The 13,013-nt window shown below is 37.5% G+C and overlaps 1 protein-coding gene across 2 annotated transcripts; it reads left to right on the top strand.

The window, feature by feature from the left end:
- Positions 1 to 7,318: 7,318 nt before the first annotated feature.
- Positions 7,319 to 9,312, top strand: LOC149683410 (uncharacterized). Of its 2 annotated transcripts, XM_089871216.1 has the most exons (3): positions 7,319 to 7,545; positions 7,625 to 7,932; positions 8,011 to 9,312. In XM_089871216.1, the coding sequence occupies exons 1-3, from the start codon at positions 7,515 to 7,517 to the stop codon at positions 9,001 to 9,003; spliced, it is 1,332 nt and encodes a 443-aa protein (XP_089727342.1). In that variant the 5' UTR covers positions 7,319 to 7,514; the 3' UTR covers positions 9,004 to 9,312. The 2 variants fall into 2 exon arrangements, with proteins under 2 accessions (XP_089727342.1, XP_089727341.1); XM_089871215.1 differs by having other exon boundaries at positions 7,625 to 9,312.
- Positions 9,313 to 13,013: the final 3,701 nt, after the last annotated feature.

Raw genomic sequence — 13,013 nt, 5'->3', positions numbered from 1 at the left:
AGCCGTCGGTAATCTGGCTTAATTACCAGCCGTCGGTAATCTGGCTCAATTACCAGTCGTCGGTAATCTAGCTCAATTACCAGTCGTCGGTAACCTAGCTCAATTACTAGTCGTCGGTAGTCAAGCTCAATTACCAGTCGTCGGTAGTCAAGCTCAATTACCAGTCGTCGGTAATCGAGCTCAATTACCAGTCGTCGTTAATCTAGCTCAATTACCAGTCGTCGGTAATCTAGCTCAATTACCAGTCGTCGGTAATCTAGCTCAATTACCAGTCGTCGGTAATCTAGCTCAATTACCAGTCGTCGGTAATCTAGCTCAATTACCAGTCGTCGGTAATCTAGCTCAATTACCAGTCATCGGTAATCTAGCTCAATTACCAGTCGTCGGTAATCTAGCTCAATTACCAGTCGTCAGTAATCTAGCTCAATTACCAGTCGTCGGTAACCTAGCTCAATTACCAGTCGTCGGTAACCTAGCTCAATTACCATACGTCGGTAACCTAGCTCAATTACCAGTCGTCGGTAATCTAGCTCAATTACCAGTCGTCGGTAATCTAGCTTAATTACCAGTCGTCGGTAATCTAGCTTAATTACCAGTCGTCTGTAATTTAGCTTAATTACCAGTCGTCGGTAATCTAGCTTAATTACCAGTCGTCGGTAGTCTAGCTTAATTACCAGTCGTCGGTAATCTTGTTAAATCACCTTTATTGTTACTGTCTCTATTAAGGCGCGTTCACAAGGACGCGAGAAATAGCCGATCACGCTTAAAGATGACGCTGAAAGTCGAAACCATTTCTCGCACGATGATTTTCAGCCTTCAGCTTCCTCTTCTCGCGCCACCGTTAACATAAAAGCGCGGAAATTTAAAAACCGCGGTTTCGCGGCGGAGGTGCGCATGCTCGTTGTTCTTTAAAAATCAAAATGGCGTCAACTATTAAAACTCGTCGTGTCCATCTCTTGCTGTTGTTGAAAATGAGATTACTTTTGCTGAAAAAGAAACGGGAAATCGAAAATAAAAGAATGAAACGTAAAAGACAAGCTCGCCGTTGGTGGGTTCATCCAATTTGGGAAGAGAGAAAACTTGACTCACTTGAAGGATTTTTCTCTATTTTGGTAATCAAATTCAATTACCAATTAATGTGTATCTAAAACTAGAGATAATGTAGCGTTTTTTAATTACAGCTTTCGAAAATGAGAATGCATGACCATTCTTATTTTCATAATTTTTTGAGGATGACTCCGGAGGTTTTTGACAATTTAGTAGAATTACTGAGTCACTCCCTTCAAAAATGTCCACCTTCAAGGGAGCCACTTTCACCTGCCCATCGCTTGGCAATTACTTTAAGGTAATTAAAATCTAATTTAGATAGTTTTAGAAGATTAGTCCACACGTAATTAACATATTTACGTGTCTGACAGATTTTTAGCCACTGGAGACAGTTTAATGAGCATCGCGTATGGATTTCGCGTAGGAAAATCTACCGCGCATTCTGTAATTAAAGAGACATGTGAAGCATTATGGACTATTTTACAACCATTGTATCTTCCAGTCAGATTCTGGTTAGTCTTTTAAATTTTTAAAAACTTTAGTGATGAGCGTTTTGCTATTAAGACCCCAACTACGCTAATTTGGAAGGAAACCTCGAAACAATTTGGTCGTCAATGGCAATATCCCAATTGTTGTGGGGCGGTTGACGGAAAACATGTTGTAATACAACAGCCTTCGAAATCTGGATCAATGTATTATAATTACAAAGTAGGTATAATGTAGAAACAGACAGAATATATGATCGTTGAACTGAGATGATTTTTGTTAATGAAAAACTGCTTGTTCATGGAAGCAAATAAACATAAAGTGTCATCTCTTTAGGGCACAAATTCCATTATTCTTATGGCTGTTGTCGATGCAAACTACAAATTTTTAGCAGTAGATATTGGAGCTTATGGATCAAACTCAGATGGGGGAGTTTTCAAATCGTCAGCTATTGGCCAAGCATTAGAAAAAGGAACTCTGGGATTGCCAGGCCCTTGTGTATTGCCCAGAAGCAACGTTCAAGCAAACCATGTTTTATTGGGAGACGAAGCTTTCCAGCTCAGGCCGGATTTTCTTCGACCTTATCCAGGAAGGGATTTAAACCCAGAAAGAAGAGTTTTCAACTACAGGCTAAGCAGAGCTAGGTGTGATTTCTTTTAGGGATTTTTTTCCCCAACTGAAACTCTGCCAATTATTTCCAGGCGTTGTAGTGAAAATGCATTTGGACAACTAGGTGCCAGATGGAGGATTTATCAACGTACCATGACAATGGCACCAGATAATGTGGACCGGGTTGTCAAAGCCACAGTTCTCCTTCACAATTTCTTGATGACGATGGAAAAAGGACAGAAAAAAACAAGCAGGTTTATTGCCCACCCGGATACGCTGACTTCATAGATTCACATGGAGTGTACCATTATGGAACATGGAATGACGAGCCTGCAAACTGTTTTGGCAATATTTTCAACACACCCGCTCGTAATCCAACCTACGAAGCTACATTAACTCGTCAGAAATTTGCCAAATATTTTTGTAGTGAAGAGGGAGAAGTGCCCTGGCAGTGGGAAATGCCAGGAGTGACAAATCCATGAGTTTAATCGCAACAATTTGAATTTTTTATAAAAACAATAATTTAATAAAACATTTTGTTGTCTTGAATAAGTTTAAATTAATTATTAATGTTTGCAGCTACGTTTTCAGCTTCGTTTTCAGTTTTTTCTACAAATTCATGTAGAGTTTGAATCAATTTAAATTCACAACGAGACTTGTATTTGGGCCCCACACGTCGCAACAGAACAGCCAAATACTTGGAAAACTTTTCTTCATCATCTTCCTCTGAAACGCTTTGTTTCAATAACCTAGAATATAATTTAACTTCAATCACCAGAAAACTTAGTCCCAAATATTGATAGATATCATTGTTATTTTTGGCAACCAATTATCTTTGTGGTTTCCATTAATGTGTATTTAAAGCAAGTCTCGGCTGTGGTTTAGTTAAAACAAATGACACTAGATGCTTCCAAAATCGAGGGGTGGAGTTGACTGGCCCTCTTAGCTTAGCAGAAGCTAGTTTTAGCTCATCACTCATGGACGAATTCTGATTGGCTTTCGTTCTGACAAGGTAAAATTTGTGCGTAGAAGACCAGCTAGAACGTTATGGGTTCCACAGGAGCCGACATTTGCTTTAAAAACAAAACTCACTGTTTAACAGCTGATATTTCTTTGTCCAATTCACTTGGTTGTTCTGCAGTTTTTCTCTTTTTGGATTTGGTGTGGGTAGTTGTATTAGAGGACGTTGGCTTGTCACTCGTACTTGGTTGCACACACCCTTCATCATCATCATCTATTACTTCCGCTTCATTATCAGACAATTCTCGTCCAAGATTAGAGAGAATCTAAGAAAAAAACAATCTACATTCAGCCACCACTGAAGATATTAAGCTAACTAGACTGGTATTAATAATGAAAGTTCAAGCCAGAAATGGGGGTTTAAACTTGGTTTTAACTCTTCTTAAAGTTTTCTTTCCCATAAATTTTAAATTTTTATGTAAATGTAAACCTGAAACGCGAGTAAATCTTCCACCACAGTCTTTTCATTGGAACATTCATCAACCTTTCTTGCTTCTGGTTCTGGTTCCACGTTTAATGTTGTGCTGAAATTAGAACTAGTGTTATTCCACATTCTTAGCTATTTCATTTATTATATTTACTTTCTCTTAGTGACTGTATCTTTAAAAAAAGAATTTGTTTAAAAAATGGCCATTTAACTAGTGAAATATCACCTTCTTCTAGATACTCTTGGCCAGATTTCTTCACGGATATAGCATGAAAGTTTACCCGAAATTGGTCTTTTAAATACTTCCAACCAGACTTTGCGTCTTTCTCTATCAAAGACAGTTCGGTTAGAAAATTAGCTGGACATTAAATATAATGAATCATGTATTTACTGTTTATGCCGGTTTGGGCGCTAACGTCATTCCACGCAGCTTCAACGCTATCCCTTTCTTTGTGGGAGGAAAGAAATCTGTTCCATATAACAGGGTTATTTCTCACGCATTCAATTAATTTTTCTTTTCTCTCAGTTTCTTTGTTCTTTTCTTCCCGTTTTTGTTGTTTAGACATTTCTCTCATCGATTTCTTATTTAAAACTTTGGCAATAGTAAACACTGCTATTTGACTTTTCGTATTCGATACTGACACTCGTTTGAAATAAGGCTTAGCGAATTTCGCGCCTATTCAGAAATCTACCGCTCTTATTGGTTGTTGCTATCACGTGACAGGTGCGAGAAAAAAAGCTTGCGAGAAAATCAAACAAGTTTGATCCGAGCTTAAAACGAAAATCAGCGTCATCTATCGGCGGAAAGCGAACTAAAGTAATCTTCTTGCGCCTTTGTGAACGCCCGCGCGAGAAATCATTTCAAAAATCAGCTTCAGCCATCAGCTTTCACCTTCGACTTTTTCATTTTCTCGCGTCTTTGTGAACGCGCCTTAAGGCAGTTGGTATTTTTATATTTATGTAAGGGTTCTTTTCCAACTTAACTTGTTAGCTAACACAAGCTTAGATCCGCTTGTTTTTTTAACCACCACGAAAATGGGTTCAAATAGGCTTAACCGTGCTAACATCATAAACTGACTCTTATCCATGCTAAAATATTGCAGATTGGAATGGTTTGGAAAATTTGAAATTAAACATACTTAAACTTAAATTTAATCAATGAAAGTTGGAAAGCGGAAAATCTAAATACCAGGCTTTCGTTTAAAACCGTTTTCTAGTCAAACAAACCAATAGTTATTGCATTACGGCTACCACAAAATGGTTATTTGTAAAATATTTTCTCATGTTATATCTATGGAAAAAGTTTGAGATTTTCGTCAAAATCTTTGATTCTTTTTATTGAAATGAAAACCACCCTTAGCAACTTCATCTTTTATAAAATAAACTATTAAATGGATCTCTTTGAAATTTTAACCATAAAATGAGGGCCTTAATTGTAGTTCTGTGATTTTTTTCAAAACAATAAATACAATACAAAAAAAGTTAAATCCAATCAAAAACTCTTCCTTATACATTAAAGTCATTAAGAAGTCTTATCTAAGAGAGCTACCGCTCTCATAGAATAAAAAAAATTTTCTTACATTTTTGTGAAAAAGTACCCAGAACTTCGGTATATTTCGTAAGCATCAAGAGAATGACGTGGTCAGTCCGGTGAACGGAGTATTCACGCTTGATGACAATGGCCAACACGCACAATTCTAATGTGAAAATAACAAATAAAATACCCGTCAACAGGTAACTCTATAAGAAAATATAATATATAAATATAATTCCGGGTTTACTACCGCTTAAGCACAATCCCTAACAAGGGTAAAAATCATTTTGCAATACTCCGTTTGGTTTCCAATGTGCTTAGGTTGTACAGCACCGAACACCGATCTAAGGCTGTTTAGTATCTCGCATACACTTTAAAGTTACGAAGAGTGCCACATAAACTTGAGAAATGCCTGCCCAATTCAATACACGCGAAATACAGTTTAGCATACATTTTTTCTCTTTTCGTAAAGCATTGATGATAGTAACAAGACGGCCCCGGCCAGATTTGAGCCCCATCGTTCGTAAGGCTCCAGCAATCAAGAACGTTTTACTTGTGTATTATCAAAATTTTGAAGAATAGATAGAAATAGATAGAATTTTAATAGCCCTCCTAAAACAGGTAGCAAAATTTTCATTCTTCATTCAAATGAATTCATGTTCATCCCTTCGTTCCGCCATATTGGCCCTTTCCTTTTCCCGAAATTCAGGGTCTTCCCTTCGTTCCGCCATACCGGCCTTCTCCCTTTACCGAAATTCAGGGTCTTCCCTTCGTTTTGAAATATCGGCCTTCTCCCTTTCCCGAAATTCACGTTTTTGCCTTCGTTCTGCCATATTGGCCCTTCTTCTCACCCGAAATTCAGGGTCTTCCCTTCGTTCCGCCATATGGGCCCTACCCTTTCCCCGAAATTCAGGGTCTTCCCTTCGCTCCGCCATACTGGTCTTCTCCTTTTCCCGGAATTCAGGATTCTTACCTTCGCTCCGCCATACTGGCCCTCTCCTTTTCCCGAAATTCCGGGTCTTCCCTTTGCTCCGCTACCTTAGCCCTCTTCTTTTCCCGAAATTCAGAGTTATCCCTTCGCTCCGCCATACTGGCCCTCTCCTTTTCCCTAAATTCAGGGTCTTCCCTTCGCTCCGCCATACGGGTCCTCTCCATTTCCCGAAATTCGGGGTCTTCCCTTCGCTCCGCCACCTTAGCCCTCTTCTTTTCAAGAAATTGAGGTTCTTCCCTTCGCTCAGCCATATAAGCTGCATACCTTTTCCTACTTCCTTCCTCTTGCCTTCTTTTAGTTTTGCAAGTTTTCTCTTTTTCCAGGAAATCGGGTTCATGCCTTCGCTCCGCCATATAAATTCTAGTTCTCTCTCTATTTTTTTGAATTTTGCCCTCCCTCGATATTACATCCAGTACTTTCTCTATTTTTTGGGTTTTGCCTTCCCTCGGCTTTGGCAATTATCTCTTTTTCTCGCTTACGTCTATATAATTCTCTGCGTCTAGCATTTAGTTTTGCTCGAACCTCATGATCCACAGTATCTCTCCTCTTTTTACCACAAGCATTCTCTTCCGTGGTACTTTCACCATCATGTACATCGTCCCTTTTTTCGCGACCAGACATTTCTTTTTATGAGTTTATCACAAAGAACTATTTTCGAATATGGAATATATAAGTAATGAAAAAATTATATATCATACTTGAAATCTTCAAAGATTAACTGCACCAGTCTTTCACTTTAAAAAGTAGAAAAACTATATGGTGTAACTTAACTCTCGTTTTTATACACAAAAATACTCAGAGAGTTGAGACTGAAAAATATACACCTCGGCATTGAAATTTCAGTCCAGAAATGAAGAGGATTTAGTTGCAGGCAGCAAAGGGACAACATCCAACGTAAAAAACAGGGATTGGTTAAAGGGAGGGTGAAGTAGATAAAACTCGATTGTTCAGAGATCCATATTTTAAATTATCCTTAAAATTTGAACCTAATTTAAATTTTAAAATGATTCGGAGGTATTTCCTGAATGTTTCACTATACAGACTGGTCTTATGATTAGTGGAAGAATTGATAAAAAATTTACTTGATTTTCCACTTCACCCTCCCTTTAACATACCAACGCAAGGAAACCTTATCTCTTTTTAGATAAGCCCACTTCATGTTTTTTGGCGAAAAGCTAACGAATACAAAAGATATATAGTAGTGTCAGAGAGAATTAAGTAGGGAGCGGAAGGTCGACTGAAAAATGTAGCTCTAAAGGTCACGTGACTGAAATTGTAGTACAATCTGTCTTCCGGTATGACGTTGGTAACTCCCTCCTTCGTGGGCGGGCCTAAAGGAAAGCCGTTGTGGAACGCGAGGGGTAAAATTTCAAATTTCTGGCGCTAGAGCTGGTGGCAGCATGTCTTTCCAGAACACTTTGCAGTTAAAAGGTGAATATTTTAGTCCTTACTTTAATTAATTTCACTACTAAAGTATAATTGTAATGTGTATAACTGTTGTATTTCTTAGGGGTTGTTAACTACTGCCTTCAATTAACTGTGAAGAAGATACGGACCCTGAGTTTTGTATTTCGCTTCGAAAAAGAACATATTATGAAATTTCTTTTGGATCTCGAGAGCGTTGCTATTAGAGATGCAATTACACCATACCTTTTAGCGAAGGTTCAGTGCCTACAATTAAATTCTACAAGGGAAGATTTTTTGAAACAAACGCATGGTATACTTAAAACTGAAAGACATGAGCAAGGAATGGTCAATCATTTACGTACTTCTTGCGCTACATTTAAAAATGTGTCACAACAAATGCAAAAAAACCTAGTAAGTCGCATAGTACAATATTTCTTTCTTGAAGTGATGGTGAAAATGGAGGTTGGAGTTGAAAACGCAGTTTCTAAGGAAAATGCTAAAGTAGAACGTCAAAGGAAAAAGGTTGACCTTCTTGGACTGTCGCCTCGGAAACGCAACGCCTTGACCACTATCACCAATTGCAACAAAATAACTGAAAATACTTCAGTTACAAGATATGTTGCGGGCTACACCGCATTTTCTTTGATTAAAAAGAAGAAATGCCCTCCAGAATTAGCTAAAAGGATTATGAAGGACAAAACTCCTATTGGTGATTTTAAAGAACCTGATGAAACAGAGGCGTGGACTCTAAAATTATCTAGAGGAGGATTAATCACAGTAACAGACCAATACTTCAATCTCATCAAATTAATAAAACAAATATCAGACTTAATCTATGTGACTGATGTTTCTAAAATTAGACATCAAAATTTAAAAACCACGGCTTTACGACATATTCTTCAAAATTCTGAAATTAATGAACGTTGGCATTCTATTTATAGTCAAACTGATGCTAAGAAATGGCTTCTAAAACTTTTGGATTGTTTTTTAAACACCAGGGGAAAGGTTTTAATTCGTGACTTGTTGGAGCAATATCAATACGAAACTAGGGAAGCCCTCAAAGCTAAAAAGTCGTTAAGAAAAGGGTTACTTGAAAAGAGCCTTGAGTCCAAAATTCAACCCTCTAAACAAGAAAACAAAACATCGAAAAAACGCAAAGCTAATACTAACCATAAACAATTACCGTCCCCAACAAAACCATTAAAAACCATCCCTGTGATTCATATTCCAGATAATAAAAGGTCACCACAGAAATTGATAACAGTCAATGACAATTCAGAATACAGTTTCCTAAATGGTGATCCTGATCTCGATCTATTTGAACAATTTAAACCGCCTCAAAGTCAAGTGGCATCCAGTCCTAAAATTGGCATCTCATCTCAAACATTGGGTAACATCAATGAAAATCCTGACTACGATTTTTTAAATGGTGACCCTGACTTCGATCTCTTTCAACAATTTATACCTCAGTACGAAATGTGATATCACATTCCCCAACATTAGGTCTTATCAAAATGTGCCTAAAATCATATGTGAAACGTGTTTTAGTATTTATTTCTCATTACTTTAAAATATTACCTTATTTCAAAGAAGGTAACACTTTAAAATAATTGCCAAAGTTTTATATATACCAAGCTATATATTAGAAAAACAAATGTGATAATTTAGTGAGAGTAACGGATTTCGTTTTTTATTTTGCAAATAAGTGATATTGCTTTATGTTTTCATTTGCCAAAGATTTCATTGATAAACTGAAATAAAATACTGTGCAATAACTTTGATTAACACCAGGACCAGTGTTATTACTGCTGATGGCAAATTTGTTTCAAATTTTAAATTATTTTCCCAAAAGAGTAAAAAGCGTTTGATAATAACATTTTTAAATAACAGTTTTTTCAGAAATGGTAGTATTTCCATTAATCGCTTCTACAACGAGACCTTTTAAGGCTTTTAGCTTATCCATGTTGGCTTCAAAGAGGCGAACTGAGGGATTGCAGTTTCGACCTCCAGAACATCGCTGCCTGCCAAAGTACTGTTCCAGGGGGTCTTGGTTCAAGTGGCGGGTCAAAACATATTTTGCTCCTTTATTAAGAAGAAATTTTACGATGTGCACCGTTGAAAGGGCTATATTTGAAGGGTTTTACTTTAGTTAATTGTGGCTTATATAACGCTTCAGAGTGTGTATACCTGTCATTCGCAGCCCTTCAATTGTTTCTGCGCTCAAAAGCATCTTGCTCCTTTCAGTTTTTGAAAATTCTCCTGGACGATTTGCAACGTCTTTCTCCCAATCATTTAAGTACTTTAAAAAGTCCTCTTCTAGCCACTAAATTCAAGAAATACGATTATTATGTTATCAAAACCTTCATATTCACTTTCCTTACCTTTAATCGTTCATCATTTTCATGTTCGAAAACAAGTTTGTTAGGTTTTCTCTTTTTTAGGGCTTCAATGGAATTCCCGACGTTACATATGTCAAAAAACTTGTCAAATGTCCTTATAAATGTGACTGTTTCCTGGTATTTTTCATCTCCGAAAAGAACTTCAATTGCCGAAGCCACAGTTTCGCTCATAACTTGGCAAGCCAAATTAACTTTCATCTTAGAATATGCGTTCAAGAAAACGTGATTATATGTCAGCTTAGAAGCATTTTTAAATTGTCCTTTCATTCTTAATTGAGTGTAATATAGGCGCAAGATTATTTTCCAGGATATATCCTGGTCGTTTTTCCACAACCCGCGAGAATTTGAATTGGCACCGCTATTACTAAAGCAGTTTCGTACTGTTTTTATCAAATGCGGAGCATCTGAAAGGAAGAATAAGTCCCTTTCTTCATCAAATGCGTGAATGTTTTTAGTCCTAAAAGGTACAAATGTGGTTCCTTCATTATCAGCGCACATACGAAAAACCTTTCGATTTGTTGAAGCTCCGTCGCCAACGACCGCTAAAATACGGAATCCATTATTTTCCAAAATACTAACTGCTTCCCAAATAATTGAATATAATTCGCCGCTTGTAGCTCCTTTTGTGGGGAAATGGGCAAATGGAATCTTAATGTTGCTTGTGATGCCACGAAGCATGAGCTGAAGGATACTTGTTGCGAGAGGTGGTGCAGTAGTTCCCTTTTCTCTCATCTCAATATCGTTAAGAGTGTTATGTTGGTCAAAGACATCAATAAAACCCGTGATGTAACCAGTATCTTTATGACAAATTAAGTCTGGCTTGACAGTTATTTCATCCAAAAGAAGTACAAAGTACTTTTTGTGTTCTGGAAGGTTATCAATGTCTGTAATCTTAATAATTTCGGTGATAGCGTCTTCGTTAAATCCAGATTTATTTGTTATCGTATGTTCGTGATTATATAATGTTCTTGTTGTGGGTAGTTTAATTATTCCAGATATTTCCAAAGCTTTGTAGGCTGATTTTGATTTGTTTTTTATGTAAGAGCACCATTTAAGGAAGAAAGAGTCCCATCTCATGCCGTATTTCGACCTCTCCAATGCAAGTAACTGTTGTTTAATAAATAGGGACATGAATGATCCAGGCGCCTCTTGCTTAAGTTTCTCTTTAAAAATCAGCTTTAATCTTGACCAGTCTTGTTTCCCTTTCTCTGATAAAACGTGTTTGGGCTTGGAAGCCTTTTTCTGCTTGGCTTTCATTCTAACATCTTTGGCCAATTGTTTGCTCATGGCTTTATAACGACAACGCAGAGTTCGTAAACTTGACCGATATTTCAGACACGCAACACATCGATTCTTATTAACGGGAATGAGGCCTTCACATCTGTTGCTATAAATGGTTTTTAAATCACTTGAATAATTGCCAATTCGTTTATGCTGGTTTGGACGTCTCTCAATATAAAGTCTAACAAGGTCTTCATCATGATTTCCCGGGCAGATTTTAAACTTATCAAGTTTTGATAGGCAGTTGTATACATCAATATTGCTCTTAATCATCAAATTATTCTCAATTTTTTCATTAGCTATGTCTTTATCCAATGCCTTAATTGCCACAGTCACAGGTCCATTTTCCAAGAAAGAACAAGATAGAACAATCTTTCCATTAGTGTGCTTCGTAAACATAACCCCTTGATTAGTTTTCTCCATCGACCATGAAACAGGTGGCGATAAGATATTGAGGTCCAACACATCTTTAGATTTAATCTCCTCATAGACCTAAAAAAAGTCGCTTTGTTACGCATATATCTTTTACATTAGTTTGTATTTTCATAAATCAGACTTACATCGATTTTTCCGTTTCCTCTATTAAATGGCTCTTTTGTATCTGTAACGTCAAGACGTATTTCTTCTGCACCTGTGGTAATTCCTGTTTCTGCCTGCAAAAATGGTTTCCGAAGTTTCAAACATTAGTATTTAAAAGAAACAGTTGTATAAAATAGCTTACTTCAACAGATTTCCAAATACTACATAGAGGAATAGGATCAGGATGTTCTTGACTTGGACCTCTTAAGCCGTGAAAATGTCTTGAACAGATGTAGGTACCACGAGAAACGTTTTCTATAGTGAAATCCTTTCTGCTACAGGCATCAACCCATCTTTGACACTTCTCTTTTTCCTCCTTTACTGATGGAAACTTTACAAAAAAAATACCGGGTGCTCCTCTAATTTGCCGACTGCCCGACGTTTGTTTTGACGCGCAGGATCCATATTTACAAACAATTCGGGGCATTATTCTTGCTAAATATCGAAACAGTTCCAACAAAGGAGTGAGTTTGGTTCTTTGCCACTCTCTCCCTAAGCCTTGGACCTTCACCTTGAAACGTTAAAAGTAGCGTTATTACACATTTTGAATTCATATTTAAATAATGTGGGGAATTTTACATTTACCTTTTAATATTCCAATAATAATTGTCACGATTAATCTTGAAACATTTGGTTTTGCCGTATTTTTAAGGGTTTTTATAGCGCGCCTAAAAGTGTAACTATTTATACGGTTTACTCACTTTACTGTTTACTCCAGCAGACGCCAGAAACCGAACCGCTGGTTGGTTTACACTCAGAAACCGCCCCGACACCTTAGAACCAATAACAATCGAGCGTAAAATTTGTTTTTATAGAAATATCATGTGACCGGAAATGAGATTGTACAGAATAGCAACGTAGCCTGCTTGTTTAGCGCTACATTCCCTTTAGCACTATTAAACGCTGTAGCTTCCGCTCCCTACTTAATTCTCTCTGGTAGTGTGATCACTTGTTAACTTGCCGAAAGCCCATTTACAGGCAGAGAAGGGTAGTGTCATCGCATCTTTAACTTGCCAAAAGCCGTAATACAGGCAGAGGCAGTCTAGGCAGAGCGGAGTCTCCGTCATTCACGTTAACTTGCCAAAAGCCCTTATACAGGCAGAGAAGGGTAGTGTCATCCTGAGCTAGGGGACATTCGCAGTAGTGTGATCCCATGTTAACTTGCCGAAAGCCCTTATACAGGCAGAGAAGGGTAGTGTCATCCCACGTTAACTTGCCAAAAGCCGTAATACA

The sequence above is a fragment of the Phalangium opilio genome, unplaced genomic scaffold (genome assembly GCF_054372755.1).
Source record: "Phalangium opilio isolate 3A_F unplaced genomic scaffold, DU_Popi_V2 ptg000037l_1, whole genome shotgun sequence".
Lineage (NCBI taxonomy): Eukaryota > Metazoa > Arthropoda > Arachnida > Opiliones > Phalangiidae > Phalangium > Phalangium opilio.
Note: the sequence above shows the minus strand (reverse complement) of the source record. Positions and strands in the feature narration are given on the sequence as shown.

Bases quoted from the DNA above. Each gene is read 5' to 3' on its own strand.
- LOC149683410 (XM_089871215.1), top strand. From the start codon at position 7,515: ATGTCTTTCCAGAACACTTTGCAGTTAAAAG. The intron at 7,546-7,624 runs GTGAATATTTTA...TGTATTTCTTAG, and splicing joins GAACACTTTGCAGTTAAAAG to GGGTTGTTAACTACTGCCTT.